The sequence below is a fragment of the Balaenoptera ricei genome, chromosome 6, assembly GCF_028023285.1.
Source record: "Balaenoptera ricei isolate mBalRic1 chromosome 6, mBalRic1.hap2, whole genome shotgun sequence".
Classification (NCBI taxonomy): domain Eukaryota; kingdom Metazoa; phylum Chordata; class Mammalia; order Artiodactyla; family Balaenopteridae; genus Balaenoptera; species Balaenoptera ricei.
This window is the reverse complement of record NC_082644.1, coordinates 57597621-57625122: the sequence shown is the minus strand read 5'-3', so window position 1 is coordinate 57625122 and position 27502 is coordinate 57597621. Positions and strand designations below refer to the sequence as shown.

The following is a 27502-nucleotide window of genomic DNA, read 5'->3' as shown; positions in this document are numbered from 1 at the left end:
CTATTTCCTGTCTCTCCAGTCAATTCCATTAGTTTTCCTGTCTCTTCTGGTATCGGTATCATACTGCCCTTTTCATGAGTATTTCTTGAAGTTTTAAAATATGGTAAGACATTCTCTTATTACTTTTTGAAAATAGTATTTTGGGCTTTTTTTCATAGTATTTTTAGTTTCATCTTTAGATAGAACACGGATTTGAATCTTACCTTAATGATTGGCTCCCAAGTTTGAAAACTGATTCATATTTTCAAATTACAGCTCTTTGAAGACACAGGCATTTTTTTGCTCAGAAGAGTGCTCTAAGATTGTGATGTGTTGGGGTCCCTTGAAAGGAGTTGTACATGAAAGGGGTAATAGTGAAAGATGCTCCTGGAAAAGTAAGCAGGGATCAGATCATGCAGCACCTTATGAGCCATGTTTAAGGAGTTTGAAATTTATTCCCAGATCTGAAGAGACTCATTGGAGCTTAAGCAGGGGTTGTGACAAGATCCTATTTGTGTTTTAGAAGTCATTTTTTCTACGGTGGAGGATGGATTGAAGAGGGGAAATGACTGGAGAAGAGGGGAAATGACTGGAGAAGAGTAGGGAGACCCTTGTAAGAACATAGGTGAGACAATGCCATGATCACAGAAAAAATTGAATAGATGGTAGAAATGTGATGTGATTGGATGTGAGGGAGATGGCAAGAAAGATGGAGGTGTCAAGGATGAGAAAATGTTCCCAACTGTCTAGAACTGAGTCGAATTTTAATGCAGTTAACATTACTCGTGATTAACATTTCTAATGTTATTATTACCATTAGGCATTATTATTATTATTACATTCATGACTCACATTATTAAATTAAATAATGACATATTTACATACATATTAATTAAATAATTACTGACTATTCCCTTTTTTTCATTAAAGGCGTTTTTCTCAATCTGAGTGTGAGGATTCCATTTTAATAAGAAAACACATTGTAGACTGCTCTTCCCACACACTAGTTGTATTTTTAGCAGCAGTTGACTTCTGCAATGTTTTGAAGGACTTTTAATTTTATCACTCACAACATCATAAGCATATATTATTCATGCTACATTTTTTTTAGGGCTAAATAAAGGTCAAATGACAATACTGCAGTTGAAAGTGGTGGAACTCTTATAATAACTTTTCAACCTCCCCTCCCCACTGCCTCAAGATCTGTAGTTCACAGGTTTAGAACTACTGGTCGAAACAATTCTCTGTGAATTTGTTTTGAAGATTTTAACCTTAGATGTGCAATATTGCCCCTTCTATTGGAAAAGGTATTTGCAGAACATAGAGTCCTCTTCTTTCTTGAAAGACATGCTATTAGATAGGGGAAAAGTGATTAACAAATGTATTTAGCATAAACAAGAATTTGTTAAATGTAACAAGTCAAACATTTTAACTAGTCTAGACAAGTTTAGACATGAGGAATTTTAGTGACATTTTTTTCTCTTCTGTATCATTATACAAATAATTCTATAACTATGTCGCTAGAGGATTTTTTTTGTTTCTTCATTTATTTAATATTGAATTAATTGTACTCTATACTGTATGATGTGAAGTATATCGTAAAAATACTTCTTATTCATCAAAGCATAAAATTATTTAGTGCTTTTTCTGTAATTCATCGAGAGTAGCAGTCAGGAAGTTAGAGTGTATGCCTCTTTCCCACTTCTTAAAAATTCAAAGGAATGCCTTATGGAATTATCTTGCCACTTAATTTCACCTCTCAGAGTGGTTAGTGTCTATACAACACATTGCTGTGAAATAGTAAAAAACCACTATTCATTAAAATTTAATTATAGTTGATTTTTGCTTCTAAAGGCTCTTTATCTGTGAAAACTTTATTATTTTTGTATTCCTGAAAATTTCCTAGAACAATGAGCTTTTATCTAGCTTCTGTGAGGTGGTTTTTTCTGACATAGAAAACCACTGATGGATCACCTTCTCAGTCAGTGCTGCTCTTCAGTGTTGAGCCATGTGTTCTTAGAATTATGGAACATTTTCCTCTTGGATAAAACTGGCCAAATATGCTTTTTGTGCTCATGATATAAAGATAAGATTTAAACTACCTCCCAACAGCAGAGGTTCTTGAAATGTAGAGTGGTATACTACAGAATTTAAAGAGTCTCTCCATGTTCATCATTTTACACAGATAGTATTGTAACACAAGTAATGACAGATTAAGACCTGCCTAGCAGAGGGAAAACTAAATTACACGACTTTTATTAAGGCATAAATAAACCTATTAACCATTATTTGGAATACCAATTAGTATAAAGAACACTGACAATTTTATTTATCAACATTAAATACAATTATTAATTACAGACCTGATGAATCTAGCAGTAAGCAGGCCATGTTGGATATGCTGGGACCGTAAGTCCATTATATGAGAGGGATGATTACCAAAATCCTACGGGGAAATGAGTAATTGTAGTTGTAAAATTTTAATTGCCTTGGAATAAGGCAAGTTATATTTTCTTGTCTGAGAATATAAATAGTGTGCCATTAAGGTAATAAGCTTCAGTAGTTGTAAATAGAAAATGAATTTGTTAGGTTTTAAAACAAAGAAAGGAGTGATGATGATTTTTTAGTGTCATAGTGTTCAGTATGAATGACATACTGTAAATACATGCAGATTTTCTTTAGATACATTATTTAGTAGGTGGGCTATTTCTTACATAGTGAAAGTTGATATAGGTGGGGACTTCTTGAATGGATTACTACAGGTGGATGGGAATGATATAACTGAGAAAATATTTTCATTGTGTTGTGACTGGCAGTGTTGTGAAATGAACAAGAGACAATTCGTATTTTTCTGTGCTTGTTTTCTTTTTCTTTGAAGATCCAAATTCCAGAATTTGTGGACATTTGCTTATAGGAGCAGCCAAGAATTCTTTTGCAAAACTCATGGATAAAATTAATCTGGCAATGGACAGTATACCTTTGCACAGCAACAGGAGTATTACATATGTGGAAAAAGATTCCCTGGTTCAGAAGCTGGCCCGTGGACTTCATAAAGTAAACACACTGGCCCTGAAATACGGTCTACGTGGCCATGTGCCCATTTTGGTATGTACGAAATTTCATTATATAGGGATTTTAGGACTTGCAAATTTAATTCTGAATCAAATTTATTTGTAGTTTATATTAGTTGTACACGAGTGTAGGTAGATTTCTTTTAGATTTCATGTAATAGTTTAATATGATAAATAAAAGAACTTCCAAATAAGTGTCCATAATATCAAAATACAAAAGTTCTGGCATGAGTTCTGAGTTAACTGTTCTGTACGAATATACTGCAACAGAATTGTGTGAGACATAAACAATTATCTTTTCTGTTTTCTAGCCATCTAGATTATTTCTTTTCTTCATTTGTTCATTTTTCACTTCATATAAGGCAAATTATTGGTCACATAAAAAAATAAAGCTTTCACTTTAAGTTTTAGTAAGAGCTGGCATTGTTTTCTGTATAACCTAAGTTACATTTAATTTGGTAAAATGACCATTGCTATGGACTTACTAGTAAATCTGAAGTGAGTTTTTATAAAATTGCTCTTATTTGACAATAGAAAAGCACAGCATCATTACAGAAGCAAATATTTGGATTTACACAAAGACTGCACACAGCAGAAGTGGAGCGCCGCTCACTACGCTTAGAGGTCACAGAAATGAAACGAAATGTGAATGAACTGAAGAAGGAGCTTGACAAAACCCAGGGTCTTCAGATGCAGTTAAATGAATTTAAGCAGTCAGTAAGTATATATGATTTAAAAACTATGGCTTTGGTGAGCTCTCCTCTGATATAAAATATGTATTATATACATATAATATGTATATTAAATATCACAGGGCAAATATATATGTTTGTTTTCCTTAACTATTTATTATGTTTCCTTTTTCAAATAATCAAATCCCATTAATAGAATTTCTTTTTCTTTAGAAAACTTCCCTTCTAAAATTCCCCAACAGTACTGTATTATACATTTCAAATTTGCTAAGAGACTAGAACTTAAATGTTCTCACCACAAAAAAGAAGTAATAATTATGTGACTTGATAGAGTTAGCTAGGGCTGCAGTAGTAATTGTTTTGCAAGTTAGAAGTGTATCAAATGAATACATTGTACATCTTAAACTTAAGCAGTGTTGTGTGTCAATTAAATAAAAAGCACAGCATCATTAAAATCATCTCAAAAAACATTGAAAAAAAAGATTTATTCCAGATGCTTAACGGAGTACTGATTGTGTCAGCAGAGCTTATAGCCCTGTTAAAATGTATACTGTGACTGAAAGTATATAAAATGATTAAGCTGTAGTTAGGATGGTTAACTGCTATGGCAAATAAACTTTGGTTGAGTAACTGGCTCGCAGCAAGAGCAAAGAACGTGTTCCAAGAAATGTTTAGTGTGAATTTCTTCCCCTGAAGTGTAGAAATAAAAATAGGATTAATTGAAATAATAATTGAAGGAATGATGTATGTAATTTTTATATTTGACATCCAATTATGTAGTATAAAGTTATAAAGTGATGATTTCTAACATTTAATGATCATATTGAACATGTATCAGGCACTGGCCCTAAGCACTTTAAGGTGTTGATTCATTTAGTCCTCTCATATCAATAATAATTCAATAATATTATTATCCATTTTTTTTTTTTAACAGATGAGGAATGTAGGGCACAGAACAGCTAAGTAACTTGCCAAAAGTCACACAGTTAGTATGTGGAAATGACAGGATTTGAACCTCGGTATTCTGACTCCAAAACACAAACTTTTAACCACTTCACTAAAGTGGTTAATGTTCACATCCAGCTATGTTAATAAAGGATCGTTTTACTAAAAACAGAATAGATGGGAAAATGATGCTATTTTCCTCTTTAAAAATCAGGGAGTGTGCCTGCAACCATCATCTTTCATTTATTTCAGGCGAAGTATACAGGAGGCAAACAAAATAGCTTCTTATAGTTCATCTAAAATTGTAACATAAAGGGACACATCCTGCCCACCAAAAGTGATTTAGTACCTGCGCTGTTTTGGAATATCATGTTCATCTACTGACAGGCGTTCTTTAATAGCTAACTCCCATGATCATCTACTGACAGGTGTTCTTTAATAGCTAACTCCCATGATCTTTTTTATTGTTTTTGGTTTAAGCTCCATACAACTGCTTTCACACACTCTTTCTTATTCTGCATTGCTATACTTGTTTGACCCTATTTAGTCACAGAAGAGTGAACAGAATTGCGCCAGTCTCTGGGAGGGATATATGGACAAGAGAAAGGCTAACATTAGCTAAGTTTTTAGGTAAAGGAAAAATTTTGGAAGAGTGGGAAGAAGTCCTGCAAAATGATGGGGATCTTCATTTATAGAGGCCAAGTGGATTGCAAAGAACAGAATGTTTTGATGGCAAAGAGTGATAATTTAAAACAGCATAACAAGTAAAAGGAAGAAGTACAAAAATACTTGTTCACAAGACCCAGAGAAGTGTTGTGCCATTAGCGAATAGAGGGATGTTAAAAAGCTGACACCTCAAATTCTTTTCAACAATGGGAAAGTTATGTCTTAAATAGATTTCTATACACTTAGTGTGATTAAGAGACCTGCGTGGTTTCCTTTAGTTTTCCACATATATTTCTCAGGTTACCTACCATTTGTGAAACATTTCTATTCTTTGTACCTCAAGATCAAGGTGTCTCTTGCCATTTGTTGTAACTAATCTTTGTTTGTTTAAGAGTTTTGCACAGGAGATAATACAAGTATGTCCTGTCCTGGATTCCATACCCCTTAAGAGATGGCCCCTCTCTAGAACTGTCAGTTATTCCAGAGCAGATGCAGTCATGATATTGTAGAAGTTGTGCAGAGTTTTATTGGCAGGTGTTTCTATATGAATAGATATTCTTTTATTCAGCAAATACCTACTGAGAAGCTACTGAATGCCAGGCACTCCTCTGTGTGATGGGTGAGCAAGCTGAAGGAGGTCTCTGCCCTGTGGAGCTCACATCCTTAAATGTGTGGTTGGTGGAAGGGTGTGGACAGGCAATAAAAAAGTGAACAACCATCTGAGGTGAATTTAGATAATGATAATGGCTGTGAAGAAAATACAAGAAGATGGCAATAGTGTGAGTGGTGGTGGGAGTGAGAGAGGTATGGTGTGGTAAGGACTCTCCAAGGAGGGTAGTTTGACCAGGGAAACCTGAATGGTAACATACACTGAACACAGACTTTCAGGTAATCCTTTAAAAGCATTTGAACTTGTTAAAAGCTTTAATTCCCACATTGTTATCTTTATAAAAAGTACTCATGTATCAAGATTTAAACCGAGCGTTATGGATTTACTTAGAACATGAATGTTTCCTGAGATCTTATTTGACTAAAAATGATAACTTTGGGAGTATAGCTGTTGTGCTTTAAAAATCAGAGTGATGTGGGACTTCCCTGGTGGTCCAGTGGTTAAGACTCCACGCTTCTACTACAGGGGGCGTGGGTTCGATCCCTGGTTGGGGAACTGCATGTTGCATGGCACGGCCAAAAAAAAAAAAAATCAGAGTGATGTTTTTTATCTTGACTTAGGAAATTAAGAAAAACGAATTGTACTTTTGTCATATATCAGATATTTAGAAATGTTTGTATTATACTCTTTATGTTAGCAAATAGAGTTCTGAAGGTTAAATGATACAACAATGCAGTTAGCTTATAATTAAAATTTTTTTGCTTTGTTCAGAAATTGATCACCCATGAGAAGTTTGAAAGTGCATGTGAAGAATTGAATAATGCATTACTACGGGAACAGCAGGCTCAAATGCTATTGAATGAGCAGGCACAGCAACTACAGGAGTTGAATTATAGGCTTGAATTACATTCCAGTGAGGAAGCTGACAAAAACCAAACTCTTGGAGAAGCTGTTAAGGTAGGAAAACATCCCTTGCATAAGGGTTTATTTCTTCCAGGTGTGGGTCTTTGAGGGAATCACGTACATCTCTTGAACAGGGAAGAGATCCCAAGATACGAAATTTTATTCTGTAAGAACTTATAAGGATGGGACTTCCCTGGTGGCGCAGTGGTTAAGAATCAACCTGCCAATGCAGGGGACACGGGTTCGAGCCCTGGTCCGGGAAGATCCCACATGCCGCGGAGCAACTAAGCCTGTGAGCCACAACTACTGAGCCCACATGCCACAACTACTGAAGCCCGTGCGCCTAGAGCCCATGCTCCACAACAAGAGAAGCCACCGCAATGAGAAGCCCGTGCACCACAATGAAGAGTAGCCCCCGCTCGCTGCAACTAGAGAAAGCCCGCGCGCAGCAACGAAGACCCAATGCAGCCAAAAATTAAATAAATAAATAAATAAACAAACAAATAAATAAACAAATAAATTTATTAAAAAAAGAAAAAGAGGGCTTCCCTGGTGGCGCAGTGGTTGAGAATCTGCCTGCCAATGCAGGGGGTGCGGGTTCGAGCCCTGGTCTGGGAAGATCCCACATGCCGCGGAGCGGCTGGGCCCGTGAGCCACAATTACTGAGCCTGCGCATCTGGAGCCTGTGCTCTGCAGCAAGAGAGGCCGCGATGGTGAGAGGCCCGCGCACTGCGATGAAGAGTGGCCCCCGCTTGCCACAACTGGAGAAAGCCCTCGCACAGAAACGAGGACCCAACAAGGCCTTAAATAAAATAAAAAAATAAAATAAAAAAAAATTATAAAAAAAAAAAAAAAAAAAAAGAAAAAGAACTTATAAGGATGCAATGAAACATGGTTCTGGGACCTCAATTCCAAGCTTGCATTCACATGTATTGAAAATGTGGAAGTAGGTTTTGCCGGTTGGAAACCAAGTAGAGATTTTTCCAGTAATAATTTTATTCTTTGTTTCACTTATCTTCATTTCTTCCTGTCCTTAGTTAGTTCTTTTCTTTTTCTTGTTTTATGCCCTCCAGACATTGAAAATCCACATGTCTTTTGGATGTGAAAGGTTTTGGGTCTAGGTCTCTCTGATTCTTATATTAAGTGTGGGTTTGAGGAGGAGGGGGATTTGGTTAGAAAGAGTTGGTCTCCCTGTCATTTATTTGTGGGAAAGGTGTTTAGAAGGGAAAAAAGAAGTTACAATAAAATAATTGTCATTTAGAAAACTTCATTAATGGATTTAGGACTATGATATCTTTTGGAAATGTTGGCTATAAGATGTAATAGAATAATAGATTATGATTATAGTATGTGTAAAATTTTTACTGGTGAGGTTATACACACTGGAATGGAACAACGAATTCCAGGAAAACCAACATGATGTAACACAGCCTATATAGTAGGTATCATGTATCATACCTAATACAGTAAACAACTCAGAGTTGGTATATAATTTATTATAAAAATAATATATATTTATTCAATACTAATACAAATGCTAATAATAAAAGTCAAAATTTGTCGAGAGCTTCCTGTTTTTCAAGCACTGGGCTAAATACTTTGTAAATACTTATCTCATATAATCCTCACACAAACTCTATGGGATTATTCTCATTTCATAGAAGAGAAAACTGAGATACAGAGAGGCACATAACTTGCACAACCATTAGTAAGTTACAAACCTAGGGAATCAGATTTTATATCTGCCTTCCTAATCACGACGTTAACTATATTACTGATGGACAGCATACATAGGCCAAGCTCTGTGCTGTGGTCTCTACATGAATTGTTTTGTTTCATTCTTAAACTACCCCTATGAAATTGGTACTATTATTGTTCTCACTCTTTTCGATGAAATTGAGAGAGTTCATTGGACTTGCTCAGAGTCTCCTCACCTGTAAATGTTGAAACTGGGATGTAGTTTTTAAAAAAATGTATTAAAAATCATTAACCAAAGTTCTCAGTTTAATTAGGTAGATTTAGATTTATTTCAGTTTCCTTTTCTTTATTATTTTTTTCTTTTTTGCTATTATAAGTAATTCTAAGATAAGCAGCCCTGTAGCTAAATCTTTATACACATTTTGCAATTAGTTCCTCAGGATTAATTCCTAGGTAAGGAATTACTAGGTCTATAGCCACATGTGTTTTAAAGTGTAAGTATTATCAACTGGCCTACAGCAGATTTTTACATTCTCTCCTAAAATGCATGAGAATTTCACTTTTTACCCAAGCTGGCTATTACTACTAAAATTTTTTTTGCCAATTTGATCAATATATATATCATTGTTACTTGAATTTTATTTCTTTGATTGCTAGTCAGGTTGATCATTTTTATAATTATATTGGTCACTGGACAACATTTTTATGCTTCATGTCCCATTAATAGATAAAGTAATTAGCCATGCTTTGAAAAAGCATTTAACTCATATTGGCGTCTTTTCTTTTTGAAATAGCTTGTAGTTGAGTTTAGGTATAGTATCTATCAGCAGATAAAAAAGCTGTTCATATTAATTTCTTTAAAATGTCAGTAGCTTAAATATTGTTGTCAGGAGTGGAGAATTGTTTAATTACTATCTCTTAGTTAGATCTAGCAGGTGGTAATGTGAAAACGCTGTCTTGTGGGCGGCAGTGTGGTTCAGTGGAAAAAGCACTGGCCTTCCTGGAACAAGTATTTTCAAATTCAAATCCCAGTACTGTCACTTGGGCAAATAACCTTTCTGAGCCTCAGTTTCCTCTTCTGCAAAATTAGGCATCATGATACTTAAAGCTACAGAATTTTTATGAGAATTAATTAAGATACTGTTTGAAAAGTAAGTATATGCTTGATGAATATTCTTTTGTGCTTTTCAGTAATACTTAAACACAGTTTTTTTGTGTGTCCTGTGTATAACTTCTTTTAAAAAATAAACTGTATTGCTGCTGCTTCTGTATAAAAACAAAATAAGATCAGGAATAGAAGATATGGAAAATAAAGAAGAGAAAACAAGTTACTCATAACTTATCTAACAACACCACTGTTTACATTTTGGGGTTTTGTAATCTCAGGTCAGTAGTGTCTAAGTAGAAACTAAGATGAAATTTTCTCTGGAAGGGAGCTTGCCTAATTACATTTCTTCAAGAGCTTCTGCAAACTAAACTCAACCAAGTAACCGGATTGTGAATAAAGAGATACATTAATCTTAGCCACATTGCTAAACTTCTTTGTAAATTCTAATAATACTTTATCTGTACTTTATAGGGTTTTCTATGTAGACCATCATATTATTTCTTCTGTAGTATCAGTTTTGTTTCTCCTTTTCAAACCTTAATCCTTTAATTTACTTTCCCTTCCTTATTGTAATGGCTAGGATACAATGTTGAAGAGAAGTAGAGACAGCAGGCATCCTTATCTTGTTCTCAGTCTTAACAAGAATTTTTCTAACATTTCTCCATTAAGAAGGAAGTTTGGTATAGGTTGCTATAAATTGCTATAAGTTGATAATCCTTATCGGGTTAAGGGAGTTATCTTCCTAGATTATGCACAATTTAAAAAATCATAAATGGATGTTGGATATTATCAATACATTTTTATGCATCTACTGAGATAATCATATGATTTTTCTCTCTTATTCTGTTAGCAAGTTGAAATATATCAGGAATTGGCAAACTATGGCCCATAGCCTGTGTTTATATGGCTTGTGAGCCGAGAATTGTTTTTACGTGTTTAAAGGATCATAAACAATGAAAAAATCAAACAAAACCAAAGAAGAATAAGTGACAGACTGCATGTGGCATACAAAGGCTAAAATATTTCCTCTCTAAAGTTTGCTGACCCTTGAATTATTACATTATTAAGTATTCTAATGTTAAGCCAGCGTCGCATTCCTGAAATAAACCCAATTTGGTTGTGATGACTTCTTTTTTTAATACTTTGCTCAGTTTTTAAATTTTTCACCTGTGGCTTTTAAATATGTGTTCCTAATCGTAATCATCTTGTAATTTATACTGTCCTTGTCACTTTTTGGTATCAAGGTTTTTCTATCATGAAAGGACTTCTCACTCCAAACATGTGGAGCGGAAACTGGATAAAATATAACAAATGAATTATGGGGTATATAGCCAAGCTTAAAACAAAGTGAGAAAAATGTTCATGTACTAGAAATAAAAAGGATATCTAAAAGCAAATGGTGAGAGGAGGTAAAGTCTAAATGGCTCATTGGGGTGTGCAAACCTATTTGGAGGCTGAAGTTGATAATCATAACATTAGGGAAATCTAGGCTTCAAGCCCTATGGACTAGAAAAGAGCTGCCTGTGTGAACCTTAGGGTCTGGAAGGGCTGTCCTACTGTGAAAATGTGGCCTAGAAAGCCCCTACCTACCAGCTACAGGGGATTTGATATTTACTCTGGATACGGAGTAGGAAAAAAATCACAAAGAAATTGGAACTCCAGGCTGTGCTACACATGGATGTAGGTTCTTAGTTTATGCTACTTTTATGTCCAAGGATTCAGCTGAGAAATTATCTTCAAAATGGTCCAATCCTTGTAGAACCAGTGTGACCTTTTAGAGGTAAACTTGAAAATATTCGGTGAGGAATGCTTCTGTAGCTCACAGAACACACAAAAGACTTTTATGCAAAATTCAATATTACAAAACATGTAAAGAAATGAGTTGCACATCAAATGAGAACATTTACATCTGAGGTGGTAGGAATGCTTAAAGTACTGGCAGGTGCTTTAAAAGATACTTTAAGTGTTTTTTAAATGTTCTAATAAGGTATGGGTAGATATAAGACAAGAAATGAAAATACAATCATTGACATAAAAAACTCAGTGAACGATTTGAACGTTGGGTAGACATTAGTGAAAAGATACTAGCGAATTGAAAGTTAGCTGAGGAAAAAATATATTAATACATGGCTCAGAGCATTTTGACAAAGGTATACATATGTGTAAGTACCACCAGAGTCAAGATATAGGACATTTTTTTTTTTAATCCCCCGAATTTTCCTTGTACTCCTTTCCACTCAATTCCCTTTTTTTTTTTTCACACTCTCCCTGCTCTAGCCTGGCAGCCACTTATCCAGTATCACTTTAGATTAGATTTGCTTTTACTAGGGTTTCACATAAATGGAATCAGACATTATGTACTATTTGTATCTGACTTCTTTCATTTGGGGTAGCATTTTTGAGATTCATCTATGTTGTTTCTTTATATCGTTGAATAGTATTCCCTTTTGTGGATATACGGCAATTTGTTTATCCATTCACCTTTTGATAGATATTTAGATTGTTTTCATTTTGGGCTATTATGAATAAAGCTGCTAAGAACATTCTTGTACAAATCCCTATGTGGACACATGTTTTGACTACTCTTCGGTAATACCTAGGAGTGGAAATTCTGGGTTGTATGGTAAGAGTACGTTTAAAATTTTAAGAAATTGCCAAAGTCTTTTTCCAAAGGGGCTGCACGATTTTGCATTTCCAATAGCAGTGGAATATGAGTTCCATTAGCTTCATATCCTGGTGAATACTTGGCACTGTCAGTCTTTTTAAGTTTATCTGTTCTAGTGGGTGAGTAGTGGTATCTTTTTTGGTTTTATTTTGCATTTCACTGATGACTAATGATGTTAAGCGTCTTTTATTATACTTATTATTATTAGTCATTCATATGTCTTCTTTGTGAGATATATGTTCCAATCATTTGATATTTTAAACTTTGGGTTGTTTGTTTTCTTATTCCATTGCAAGAATTCTTTCTATTTTCTGTGTACAAGTCTTCTGTCAGGTGTGTATTGAGAATATTATCTTCCATTCTATGATTTGCCTTTTCATTTTCTTAACAGTATCTTTCAAGTAGAAGTTTTAAATTTTGAAGGGTTTTAAATATTACAGTTCATTTTTATCTTTTACATAAGAAATGTTTGCCTACTCTGATGCAGAATGATTTTTGCCTGTGTTTTCCTTTAGCAAATTTATTTTTCAAGCTTTTACCTTTAGGTCTGTGATTCATTTTGAGTTAAGTTTTATATATGGTTTGATGTAAGGGTTGAATAGACGTTGAGTTGTTCCAGTGCTACTTGTTGAAAAGATGATCCTTTCTCTCTTCAGTTACCTTGGCCCCTATATTGAAAATCACTGTGTGTGTTTACTTATTTACTTTTGGACTTTATTTCTGTTTCAGGCATCTGTATGTCTTTCTTTATGCTAATTCTATATTGTTTTATTTACTGTGCCTTTATAGGAAGTCTTATAGTTCATATCTTTGAGATGCTGTAAATTTTCCACTTTTTTTTTTTTCAAAAATTGTTTTGGCAGTTTAAGTCCATTGAATTTCCATACAAATTTTAGAATAAGCTTGTCAGTTTTGTGTAACACATCAAATTTATTGGTATAAAGTTGCTTATAATACTTCATTCTTACCCTTTTTTTTTCTTTTTTTTTTTTTTTTGACCATGCTACACAGCTTGTGGGATCTTAGTTCCCCAACCAGGGATTGAACCTGCACCCTCAGCAGTGAAAGCACGCAGTCCTAACCACTGGACTGCCAGGGAATTCCCTCATTATTATCATTTTAATGTTTGTAGGATCTGTTGTGGTAATCCCTCATTTATTTCTAAACCGGTAATTTGTGATCTTTCTTTTTCTCTTTTTTTTCTCTAGTTAAGGGTTTATCAGTTTTGTTGTTCATTTCAAAGAACACATTTTGGCTTTGTTAACTTACACTATTGTTTGTTTTCTATTATACTTGTTTCTGTTCTTATTTTTATTATTTCCATTCTTCTCTACACTTTGGGTTAGTTTTTCTCTTCTTTTTCTAGCTATTAAGGGGTAAATTTATTAGGTCAGAGATCAGCAAAGTATCACCCAAGGTCAAATCTAGCCCACCATCTGTATATAAAGTTTTATTGGAATGCTGCCATGCCCATTTATTTACATATTGTCTATAGCTGCTTTTGTCTTAAACAATCTTAGAGTTGCAACAGAGACCATATGGCCTGCAATGCCTAAAATATTTACTACCTAGCCCTTTAGAGGTATTGAGTATTTTTCAGAATACTCAATAGAGTATTTTAAAAAAAAATAGAGTTTAAAAAAAAAAAACTTTGCTATTGGCTAATTAGGTATTCCTCTTCGTTTTATTTTTTAGGTGTTGCTCTAGTGTTTATAATATGCTTCCTTCACCTAGCACAGTCTATCTTCAAATGATATTATACCGCTTTATGTATAACATAAGAATCTTACAGCATTATACTTTCATTTATCCTCTCCTTTTCTCTTCATTGTTGTTGTCATAGATTTTACTTTTACATATGTTATAAATCTCTCAATTCATTGTTATTATTTTTGCTTTAAATAGTAGATTTTTTAAAAAATTAATTAATTTATTTATTTTTGGCTGCTTTGGGTCTTCGTTGCTGCGCACGGGCTTTCTCTAGTTGTGGCGAGCGGGGGCTACTCTTCGTTGCGTTGTGCGGGCTTCTCATTGTGGTGGCTTCTCTTGTTGTGGGGCACAGGGTCTAGGCATGTGAGCTTCAGTAGTTGTGGCTCTCAGGCTCAGTAGTTGTGGCTCGCGGCCTCTAGAGCACAGGCTCAGTAGTTGTGGCGCACGGACTTAGTTGCTCTGTGGCATGTGGGATCTTCCTGGACCAGGGCTCGAATCCATGTCTGCTGCATCAGCAGGTGGATTCTTAATCACTGCGCCACCAGGGAAGTCCCTAAATAGTAGATTTTTAAAGAAATTAAAATAAGCAAACAATTGTCTTTCATCAATGCCCACATATTTACCATATTTGAACCATATTTCCTTTTTATGACTTATATTTTCATCTAGTATCGTTTTCCTACTGCTTCAAGAACTTCCTTTAGCATTTTGTGTAGTACATGTCTTTATTTTTGGGAAGTATTCAATACTTTACCTTATGGGTAACACACTCTAAGAACCACTGGTGTAAAGTTCTTGAGAAGACCTGGGAAAGATAAGAGCCAGAGTACAAGTGGAGGGTTGGCTTTAGATAGGGGGGACACCTCCTTATTATATATGTAGAAAAAGAGAGGGTTAGATGAGGGCAGTTATTAGTAAACTTCCTCACTGATGCTTCTTCTTTCTTTGTGAAGGAGGCAAACTCATACGCTTTGAATAAGGAGGGAATTTGGAGGAGGAAGGCAGTTGGAGAGTAAAGTAGATTTGAAATAGTCATTGTAGAGGGTAGGGAGACCAAGTCAACCATAGAAATATGACCAATGTGCCAGTAGAAATATAATTGGAGGGCCCCTTTGAGACTGATCATTATGGTTAAACAGTAAATATGAAAGGATATTTGTTTGATATCAGAGAGCAGGCTACCTGAATCAGTGCTTTTGGATGCAGAACAAGTTATGGGATAATAAGGTTCAGAGTTTGAGTATGGAATGGGATTAAGTAGAGGCCATGAAGAGGCCAAGGAAATGGAGAGGTCATATTTTTAGATGTGTTGCCCATATTATCTTTCAGGTTACCCAGATTGATGGAGTAGGTATTGGAGTGAGACAAAAGCTATGGATCAGTTACATGTAGCTGAGAATCAGAATAAGCGTATTTTTAGTGAGTAGTATTTCCAATATATGTAATTGAGTCTAGCGTCTGGAGCTACACTAACATGGTAGCCACTAGCCACATGTGGCTATTTAAATTAATTAAAATTAAAAATTCAGTTCCTCAGCCACCCTATCTACATTTCAAGTGTGCAGTAGCCTCATGTGGCTAGTGACTCTCATATTAGCAGCACAGATATAGAAAATACCTGTCATCACAGAAAGTTCTATTGGACAGTGCTGGTGTAGAGGACAGGTGCATCTAGGCCTTTAGCAGACCCATTAGGCATGGAAATCAAAACTTAACTGTAATAGTCTTTCCATTAGGCAGAAACCTTTTAGAGCAAAAGGGCTTAGGAGAGACAAGCTCTTCCTATTGCTGATCTTGAATGAATAGAACTAGTTTAATAGTTATAAAGTTCTCTAAGAACTCTTATGTCAGGGAAGGGGACGTACCTTGAAAGCAAGAACTATAATTAGTTAGATATAGCACACCTCTCTATTGTTGGGACTATAGACAAATGAATATGGAAACGTGGTATGGAAAAAAGTAGAACACGTTAAAGATTTGTTTATTTTTATTTTTTCCTCATTCCCCTAATCTGTTCCTGAGATATTTTATATTGTTGACCTGGTTGATAGTACCTTTAGTGCTACTATACTTCTGAGGCAGTTTTGTTAGGCAACATTTCTTTATTTAATATGGGTAGTTTGTAAAACAACAAAAGCTACGTATCTAATATATTTTTTTTCTTGACTTCAAGTAAGCTTGTGTTTAAATTTAGTAACTACTTAAACTAAGCATTTTATCTGGGATCCTGCCTTTCATATTTTTATGTTTAGTAGAACTCAGCTTCTATTTAATGGTAGACACTCTATATTAATGGCGTAGGTGAAAGACTGAAATAAAGTGTTACTTTAATGAGAGAGTGAACCTGTGGATAAAATACTTGCAGGAGCTAATACAGAAATGTGTACCTTAAAATGGGTTGCTGCTGTGACAATACCTAAAAGTATGAGGCACTGACATAGAGATCAGGCGGTTTGTGGTGAGGAAATTGATATCAGAGGTGTAAAGGTAGAAATTCATATTAAGCTGTGGCAACATTTGATAAAACTGTACTTGTGATAATTTAGGAAGAAAACTTCCCCTATAGTTCTAGGGGAACTGGTTCGAAAGAATTAATGATATGTGTTGGCTTTGACATTCTGCTTTGAACAAGCTATTACAAGAAAGAAAGGAACTCAGGAAAGAATTAGTTGTCTTATGAGCATAAATAAAAGGGAAGAGAGAATGAGTCTAGAAATCTGGGGCCTAGAAGGAGCTGATTATGACTCAGTCCCATGGCAAAGAACAAATTAGGGGTATGGCTTTCTTATTCTAACCTGCTATCTTAGATGGCCTCAAGATAACCACCATTAAGTTCAAGTATACACACTATACCTGTGTGCACAAATGGCTATGTGGAAACAGGAAAACCAGTAGTGAGGATAATCTCCAAGAAAGAATCTTGTATTTATTGGCACATGGCACTGACTGGAATCAAACAAATTAAAAGCCTACCAGCTTTTGTGTTGCCAAGAAATCACAAATCTGGACTAAAATAGCCTTATACTATACTATACTAAGTCTTAAACAGTAAGCCTTAAACAGTCTATTCATTTATCATTTTAATTGATACTCAGAATTCCATACTGTAAATAAGTCATCATTTATTTAGTTATTTGTCTACTGATGGGCATTAGATTTGTGTCATTTTTTAAGGTATTATAGGTTTGAGTAAGGAGACTGAATTCCTGACAGGGCCAAGGTAGATCTAGTTCTGGTGCATACCCGAAACTCAATAACTTTTTATTGAATTTAGTGAAATAATAGAGTTACTGTTTGCACTTGCATACACAGTGGAATAATTGGTCAGGATAATTAAATTTTAGAAGAGGGACATGTGATTTGCAGTTTCAATGAATGGAAGGCCTTGGGAATGCCATGGTATTGACATTTGTGGTATTCCTTTTGGCACTTGAGGTATTCCTTTGGAAAGGGATAATTTTCATAGTGTTAATCAATTCTATCAGTTACAGAGAAATATTGAAAAACAAAGCATCTGAAATAGCCCATTTATCTCCCCAAATAATTTTGATACATGTAGCTGGTACCAACCTGGGACTAGACTCATCTTCTGAAAATCCATTCCATGGCCCCATAGTGAATTGGGTTCTCCTAGTTGGCCTACAAATTGTAATTTGATGATGCATTTCTTTGACTGAGTGTATAGTTGATGTTTGCATAATATGTTAAAAGCAAAATAGACCATAGGCTCATAGATAATATGCTGATGGGGTATAAGAGTAAATTAGACTCCTATAAATAAAAATTTAGGAAATGATAGTAATTTATGAACTGATAGCAAGCAAGGTGAAGGATACAGAAACAGAATGACATAATTACTTTTCTGAGCCGACATTGCTTATATGAAAAGAGATTTTTAAATTTTGCTCTCTCTCTAGTAAGTTTGACATTAAAAATGACTGATTCACTTAGGATTAGAACAAAGCTATAGCTATCATTGTTCCTTAATTTTTCTTGGGAAAAGTTAGCTATCTATTAAATTCTTATAACTTTCAATTACATTGGAAACACTAGATGTGTTTATTATTTATAGAAAAATTTAATATATTTTTATATTTATAGGATTATTTAATAAAGCAAATAATCTTCCTGTAGCGTTTAAAAAATCACCTCCTGATTTATCTTTCTTAAAAAATAAATTCTGATAATCTAATTAATTGATACATATATTTGAGCCTTTATTGTGCAAAGCACAATACTTAGCTTTGTGGAGAATACGTTGAATTTAATTGAAAAAAATTTCCTACATCCTAATGATTGGTGATAGAATTGAATTGACAATGGATGAGAACTTCTGAAACTGTTTTACAAAATCTTAAGTTCTCTGGAACTGTCACAATCTTGTAATTTTGTCCATGCAAAATGCTAGACATTGGTTGAGAGAGAATGACTTACGGGAGAAAAATAAAGATTTATTCACAGCAAGTCTCCCAAATGCTAGTTCTTTTGTCTAACTCTGACCCAAGTCCTTGATCATAAGTTCTTGTTGGTCTTCATTTTCTGTCCTCTGCTAACTTCTGCTATCCTGTCTTTCCTCTCCCAGAGCAGTATCAGCCTCACAGGGTCTTAGGGCTCGTGCCTCTTCCTCGCTCCCTGTCATCCCTCACCTTCTGGCAGCTGCTTTGGCTTTTTCTTGCTCATGTCTCTATTTTAATAGAAAATGAACTCTGTACTTTATTATTTTCCATTCTCAAAACTTAATTATGCTTACACTATGGATAAAAAAGAAGTAAGAAGAAAAAAGTATGTTTTTCAGATTTCACATGGAATAATTTGCAGAGATATTTTGGAGTTGGAGTAATTGTGGCAAAGTCCACATTTTGTGAATATTTACCTTCTTTTTATTTGAGTATCCTAACCTTTATATTATTATTATTATTATTATTAATTTTTTTTAATGCATGTATAACCAGTTTATTGAGAAGCCTTAATTTTTCAGGGGTATGAATGTGCAGCATTTTTTAATTTTTTAAAAAATTAATTAATTAATTTACTTATTTATTTTTGGCTGCGTTGGGTCTTTGTTGCTGTGCATGGGCTTTCTCTAGTTGCGGCTAGTGGCGGCTACTCTTCATAGCAGTGCGCAGGCTTCTCATTGCGGTGGCTTCTCTTGTTGTGGAGCATGGGCTCTAGGCGTGCAGGTTCAGTAGTTGTGGCTCGCGGGCTCTAGAGTGCAGGCTCAGTAGTTGTGACTCATGGGCTTAGTTGCTCTGTGGCATGTGGGATCTTCCCGGACCAGGGCTCGAACCCATGTCCCCTGCACTGGCAGGCGAATTCTTAACCACTGCACCACCAGGGAAATCCTATAGTATTAATAACATTTTTTGCCGTACTCTGAGGTTATAGAATGTGAATGTTGCAATGCAGTTATATTTTGAATAAATAACCATATTTTCTCTCGTAATCTTTTAAACAAAAGAGCCCTCAAATTCATTTACTTTTAAAAATTTAAACATTTTTTAGTTGATGAATCCTGATTATAATAATAATTAGCATCTATCATATTACCCGTTTTCATAAAGTAGGATTATTAACATCATTACTTAATTTAAAAGTCTTATTTTTTACATTAATCCCATATTTTTTTTATCGTCCTAATGACTTATACCATTGAGACCTATAGGGTAGTCAATTATATTTCAAGGTCAGAGAAAAAAGGACTAAGAAAACAACAGCTCTCAGGTAATTTTTTATAAAATAATAATTTAACAGAGAAGATTCAAGCTAGAAGCTAGAAGATTTACAAAAAGTTTTTCCATTTTTGTAAGACTGAACACAACAGAAAAATATGTAAAAAATACATTTCTTTTAAATTTATTATGACATTTTCCTTTTTTCAAAGTACAAGTACTCATATGTAATTTTAAGATACTTTTTTCCATGTTTAAATTTGTCCTCCATGAATTATAATTTGAGATTAGGCTTATGTTTCTTAATCGAGTGCTAACCTTTGGTTAGATTATATTTTAAATATTACTTAAAATATTTTGAATCATACAGTTCAACTTTGTATAAAATCTTTTTATAAACGTTATCTTAGTTTACTTTTTCTGATTAAACATGTTCTCAGAAAGAAAAACTTTAAAAACACAGAAGAAACAAAGATAATTTGTATGTAATCTTGTCATCAACCATGTATAACCATTAAGAATATTTTGGCAAATAAAACTGGAAGTATGCTGTACATACAGTTTTATATTTTGTTTTTGGGGGCAGAGTGACAGTGTTTACACTTACATCATACAAGCAGGTATTGGAATATAGATTGTAGTCAGGCAAAAGTGGAAACAGAGAGACCAGTTAGAGACTAACAATATAATCTAGACCAGAGATGATGGTGGTTTAGAAGAGGTTGGTAGGAGTAAAGAGTGGTGAGATTCTGGACTTATTTGCATTTTGAAAGTAAAACTTACAGAATTTCTAATGATTTAGATGTGAACTATGAAAGAGGTGAATCAAGGATGAACTTCAGCAACTGGGTGAATGGGACTGACATTTAAGATGATTTTAAAACGTTATTTTTAAAAATAAAATGGCTTTTTTTTTTTTGGCCGCGTCATGCGGCATGTGGGATCTTAGTTCCCTGACCAGGGATCGAACCCATGCCCCTGCAGTGGAAGCACGGAGACCTAACCACTGGACCACCAGGGAATTTCCTAAAACATTATTTTAATGAGCCATATAATATTCCATCACATGAATGTGCTGAAATGTATTTAACTATTTTCCTGTTGTTGGATATTCAGGTTGCGTCCATTTTTCACTATTAAAAATTAAGATGAACATCTTACACTTAAGTCTTTGATCATAGAGCTGATTATATTCTCAAGGTAGAGCTCAAGAAGTAGATTTATTGGGTCAAAAGATATAGATACTTTAAAGTGGTGTGTATGTCTTTTTAAAAAAATATTTATTTATTTATTTATTTGGCTGCATTTGGTCTTCGTTGAGGCACATGGGCTTCTCTCTAGTTGTGGCATGTGGGTTTGCTCTTCTCTAGTTGTGGTGTGGGCTCCAGAGCGCATAGGCTCTGTAGTTTGCAGCACGTGGGCTCTCTAGTTGAGGCGCATGAGCTCAGTAGTTGTGGCATGCGGGTTTAGTTGCCCGGCAGCATGTGGGATCTTAGCACCCCGACTAGGGATCGAGCATGTGTCCCCTGCATTGGAAGGCATACTCTACCACTGGCCCACCAGGGAAGTCCCAGACTTCCTGGGAAGGTGTGTATGTCTTTAAAGCTGTGAATATTTTTTCAGAACCTGTGTATACATCAGGTGTATACATGTGAAGGGGGAGTATAAGAGCACCTGCTTGACCCCATTCTCATCAGCTTTGGGTATCATTACGTATTATCCAGAAAACACCGGTAACAACAAATCAAAACTAGGAAGCTTTGCCAGTTTGGCAGATAAGGAAAGGTATACTGTTTTATTTTGCACCAGGCATAAAAAGGAACAATGAATTTCCCCCCACACAGATGTTTTTTATTCACATAATTTTATGTAAAGTTAGTTTGCTATTTGTAGTGTAGTTTAAGAAAAGAGGAAGAACTAACATTTCTGAGCATGTACTTCAGTTAGACACATTGTAAGGCACTTCATATTATTTTAACAGTTACAACATGTTAGAAATAAGTATTACTGTTTATATTTTATATATGAAGAAACAAAAATATCTGCAGAGGACTTGGGAATATATATGATGAAGTTGCTTTATGTAAAGGAAAATACATTTGTTAATATTGCTTAAAAGGCTTCTCTTTGGGACCTTAATAGGTTTAAAGACTGTTACTGTTGAAAAATTGTAATATTAATTTGTCACAGCAGGAAATTTTCATATATTTAAAAAAAATAAAATGCTTCACACCTATTTAAAGGGAAAGTTGATAAGTGCTATGTTTTCTTTGTGTATTATAAGAATATTTTCATGACAGAGTAAAAAAATATTTGCCTTTTCACAAATTCATTCTTAGGTTAGTTTTAGAACAGATATTATTACTTCTACACTTGAAAATATGCATATTCCTATCCCTGTCATATGTTGCCCACTTAAGGAAAACTCAATAGTAATGAATCTGATTTACCCTTATCAAGCCTTTTAATAATATTCTGAATTAAGCTACATGGGAGAGAAAATTCTTTCTTGAGCTCTACAAGAAGAAATTGTACAATTTATTTTCAAAATTCCCATTTTAGTAGATAAAAAATAACATTGGCTTTTCCATTTTCAATAATATTCATATATATTATACCTATATACATGCATATATACATATACTCAGTTATATGTATATACATAGACATACTATACAATTATATACTTTATAAAAATAAATTACATATATTTCATGTATGTGTAAATTATATATACTAATTATATAGTCATATTTCATTATATATAAATTATGTATTATACAGACATAAAATACAATTTATAACAATATAATTTTATATATAATTATATATTTCTACTTATATATTGTCTATGTAAATATATAAACTATACATGTATGTATATCTGAATATATTTAGGAATGCATATTGTTAGAATATTCTATGACATGTTTTGGGTGTGGTCTTTGTCGTTTGCATGTTAAGTCTTCTGTTGGCTCTGTGCCCTTTGGTCGCTTCCAACAGTTGATGGTATGCTGCCCCCGGGTGGTGGCAAGTGCTTTGATTCACTTACGGTCTGAATTTACAAAGCCTGTGCTTTAGTAAGATCCAGATCTCACAGATTTTCTTTCTTTGCAATTAAGAAAAATTTTTTATTAAAATTGCTGAACAGAGAAAGTTCATGAAGGGAGCTGGCTGATTTCTATTGTATAAACTCTTTTAAGGAACGAATATCTGTGTGCAATTAGATATCTTTCTTAGTAATTCTTTACTATTTATCCCTAGACTCATCATCGCACCTTGACTGGAATGGTGAATTCTGATTTACTCTGACAGCCTCTAGTGGCCAAATCATTGTCTGAGTCCCATCATAGCTCACAGTACTATTATGAGATAGTCATTACATGCATGGCTTTGAGACTTTAGGCCAGTCTGCTGTTAAAATGTTTCCTTTCCTCCTGGGTTCTCAGACTTGGGTGGTGGTAATCCATTTACTATACTCAGAGAAAAGTTGGAGGAATTTACTTTTTCTCTTTTTTTGTCTAACTCTCTCAAGTTTCTCCTCTCATGGCATGGAAGCAGGAAACAGAATCACCCCAGCTTTTCTTCTTCCATCTATGACTGAATCTCAGATGAGAATACTTTTCTAGTTCACAATGTTAGAAATAAAACCTATTGATCTGCCTCACGTTTGCAGAATTCATATTGCTACAGGCTTCCGCCTTAAAAACATCAATCCCATAACTGGTAACTGGAAGTACAGACAAGGAGTAGATGAGACCAGGCAATGGGGGGATCAGTCATCCTAGCATTAGCTCAGAGAATGTTTCTTTGATGTAGGCAAAGTGGGAATGTGGTTCTCACACCTGTGGATTCTCATGAGGATTTTGAGTCATGCTAAAAATATAACTCCTATGGATTAGATGCTTTATACACATTTTCTGTAATCCTTGCAATTACCTGGAAAGTTAACATAAAATAACATAATAAATTATGAGTATATAATGAATTAAGGATCTGAGTTATTAATAAATTTTCCCAGAGTCACATATTTGTAGATTTTGGAGTCAGAATTTGGACTCAGGATCTGCCCAACTTCATAGCCTATTCTATTTCCAATACAGCATTTTCTTTCAGAGTTTGGGGAATTTTATTTTCTCTCTATGAGAGATTTTTTTAAAAAAGAAAATGGTTCAAGTAGCTAGAAATGGAAATTGGAATAATTCTAGAAGTGTCTTAATCTGCAGCTATTTAGCTTTCAAATGCTTTTCTTCAACTGAGTGTTTATAATTTAGACTATTAGAAGTTCAGTTCAGTACCGGTGGTAGGAGAGTACCAAAATGAGGTAGATGGTAAGCCTCGGAGGATTAACGTTTCTACCTTGTGCAATAATACTCGGTAGACACTTCAGAATTCATTCTCATTTCCTCCTGTTATTTTTCCTCTTTTCTCTTTCTGGAACACTTATTAGTCTGTCAGAAGTCAAAAATCATGGCTTGATCTCTGTGGTTCTTATAATTTCTATTTTCTGTCTTTGCATTTTAGATTCTGGTAAAGTCTATAAATTTCTCTTAATTTTTCTATTTAAATATTTTATATTGGTATCATATTTTTAATTTCTAAGAATTGCTTTTAATTCTCTGGTTCTCTTTTCATAACATCCTTTTAAAAAGATAGTTTCTGTATCTTCTTAAATTGGGCTTTTTTATTGTGCGTTTTAATAGACAATAAACAATTATTTAAGTTCTCATTCTCCTGAGGTCTATATATATATATTTTTTGTTTGTTTCTGTTGCTCCCTTTCTTTCATGTTGAAGGTGTGGAAGATTGCATTTTGCCAAATGGTCACAGCAGTATTTCTGGTCCCGCAAATGCTTCCAGAACCTTGCTACTCTCATGTCAAGAAGTGAGGTCTATTTCCCTCTCTCTGAAATTGGATAGGCCTTTTGACTGCCCCTATGAGTAGAACAAGGACAAAGTAACACTGCAGGACTTGTAGGACCAGGTCATAGGAGGCAGCATGGCTTTGGCCCGTTCATTCTCTTGCTCTCACTCTCGTCTTTCTCTGGACTCTCTCTCAGTGGTCTCCGTTGGAATGTGGCCATCATTCTCTGAGGAGACCCAGGTCACGTGGTGAGCTACATAGGGCTGTTTTCAGCTAATGGCCCCAGCCAAGGTCTCTTGCAGCAAGCCAGCATCAACTGCCAGACATGTGTGAATGAGCCTTCAGATGATTTCACACTCCAGCCTTCTGCTGAGACCCCATTTATCCTGGAGCAGAGACGAGCAGTCCCTGCTGTGCCCTATCTTATTTCCTGATCCCAGAATGCATGAGCCTAATAAATAGTTGTTTTACACCACTACATTATGGAGTAATTTGTTATGTAGCCCTGGTAACTGGAACCTAGGCTTTCCTCAAATTTATGGTAAAGACTTATTTGGTCATTCACACTTACAAATGAAGAAAAAGTAAAGCTAATCAGGTGCTCTTTGTACAGAGACAAGTCTTGGTGGCTGGTTGGCTTTCCTTTAGAAGGGGCTGTGAGCTGGCTGTTAGGCTGGGTGACCCCCAAATGTCAGTACTGGTCTTTGTTCTGTGGCACTGTCACCCATACCCAGCTGCCTGTTTCTCTCTTAGAGAACTCATCCAATTTTTGTTTGGTTTTAGTTTGTTTTATGGAATACATTTCTTTTTTTTCCTTGCAGGTAGATGTCTGTTTACAGTGGGTTCTGCCTGGTTGGGGGAGGGGCATGTGGGTGTGGTTGGTCATTCTGAGTGTAGTCTTTCAAATAATTTCTGTCCTCTGGCCCTGGACTTATTCCTGCCTTGTATTGTTCCTTGTGTTTTCACGTCTTGAGCTCTTCTAGGCTGTAGAGCACCACCACGCCTCTTTTCTGTACACGTCTTCCACATGGACTCTAGACTGAAGGCTGAAGGCTGAAGCTTCCTCTGCTGCACTTCATTTGTCAGCTGTTTTTGCTTTTCATATATATTTTCTGAAAAATTTCTTCTGTTGATAGCCCTTCTCTCTTTATTTTTGTTGTTGTTTGTTGATACTTCTTCCTAAAATGGAGTTTTTGTAGGGAGAAGAAATATCATTTTGAACTGGACTTTGGGCCTTCTTAAATCAGTTGCCTGACTATGTATTTCTATAGAAATCTTGCATTTCATCCAACTTTGAAAATGTGTTCGTATATACCTAGGAGTATGCCATATCTTTCCTGATAATCATTAAAAGTTAACAAGTGTCTGATATTATCACCTCTTTCTTATTCCTAATTTTGTGTATATGTTTTTAATCTGTTTAAGCTAGGTGGGTGAGAGTGTCCTAAGGTTTGTTTCTTATACATTGAATAGGCCACTTGGGTTTAAAAATCTTGTGATCCTTGAACCTCTAGTTTGTTGTAGCTGAATAAGCTTTTCTGCTTCTAAGCTATGCCTAACCAATTAAAGTTAGAATTCTCCATACATGATGTGCTTTCCTCTGGGCCAGATTGAGGGAAAAGGATTAACTTTGTTATTTCTTATTACCCATTTAAAAAAATGAGGACCTTTCTTTCTTAGAAGTCTTTAATAGTAGAACTTCATAACAGAGTGAATATAGGGGCTATAGAATTGAGAGGAATAAAAGATGAATTAATATTTTACTTTGTAAGATTAATAGTATTTCTAACATAAAGAGATAGGGTGAGGGATCAGTTTGGGGAATGCAAGAAAGATTATGATTTCAAGTTTTGGTTTTATTTAATTTGAGATGATCGTAAATTTAAGTGAGGAAATATATAATTGGCAGTTGTAGTAAAGTGTTGTTAAAGATGTAAGGAGTAGATTAAATATCTTGAATATTTGAAAGAGCAGACAAATGTAGGAAAGATCTAAATTTAGAAGACAATAAGAAGAGGAGGTATAGAAAAACAGGACCTAGAAAAGTCATATGTGAAGAATTTCATTGAAAGCATTTCCAATGGTGTCAAATGCCCAGAAATATTATATAGTAAGTTTGAATCAATTTTGAAAATTTTGTTTAAAATATTTCTGCATAGGCTTAGATTTATATATAGAAACTCTTTAAGAGAAGATACTTTTCAAAGGAAAAATTTATTCAATGAATAGCTGTTCCTGTCCCCAGGAACATCTCAGTTTACTGGGAGAGGAAAGGTAAGTGTACATGTAAGTGTAATACAGAATAAGGAGGGCCAGCACAGAGATAGAGGGTACTACAGAAGCCCGAATGATACTATTTGTGAAAGCCGTAGGTTGTCAGAGGGTAGTTGAGGTTTTCATTAAAACCATTTTTCTCTGTAAAATTATTTCACTCTTTTCTAAAAACAGGTCAGAAAATTAGCTTCTGTTTATTTGAAAAAACAATCACCAGGGTTTGTGTATCTTTAGTTCATAACTGAGCTCTCTCCTTCTTGATTGGCATATAGAAGAGGCTGGGAACTGGACTCTGACACATTGAGTACTGCCTCGGCTAGGACAATGGTGGAACCAGAGGCCAGATTTCACATGGCAAAGAATAGAAAGACTTTAGTTTGTTTATTGAGTGATAACTGCTAGACACTTTGAATATATTATCACGTTCAATCCTTACAGCAACCCATGTTACAGGCAGCATAATTTCCTGCTTACAGATTAGGGAACTAAAACTCAGAGATGTTAGTAATTTGACCAAAGTTCCTCAAAAAGTAAATATTAAAGTAGGAATTTGTATTTAGATGTGTTGGCTTTAAAATTCCTACTGTTATTACATCCGGAGTGTGGATGGGAAGTGAAAGTAGTAGATGTAGATTTTACTTTTGGGGA

The 27502-nt window shown here is 34.8% G+C and overlaps 1 protein-coding gene across 10 annotated transcripts in view; it reads left to right on the top strand.

Moving 5' to 3' along the window:
- The window catches only part of CCDC171 (coiled-coil domain containing 171), a 364663-nt gene that overhangs the window by 195374 nt on the left and 141787 nt on the right, over window positions 1-27502 (top strand). For all 10 annotated transcript variants that reach the window (XM_059924676.1, XM_059924681.1, XM_059924684.1 and 7 more), the window contains 3 exons: window positions 2858-3084; window positions 3585-3767; window positions 6735-6920. In XM_059924676.1, coding sequence (XP_059780659.1) covers window positions 2858-3084; window positions 3585-3767; window positions 6735-6920 — 596 coding nt within the window. The remainder of the gene's footprint in view (window positions 1-2857; window positions 3085-3584; window positions 3768-6734; window positions 6921-27502) is intronic.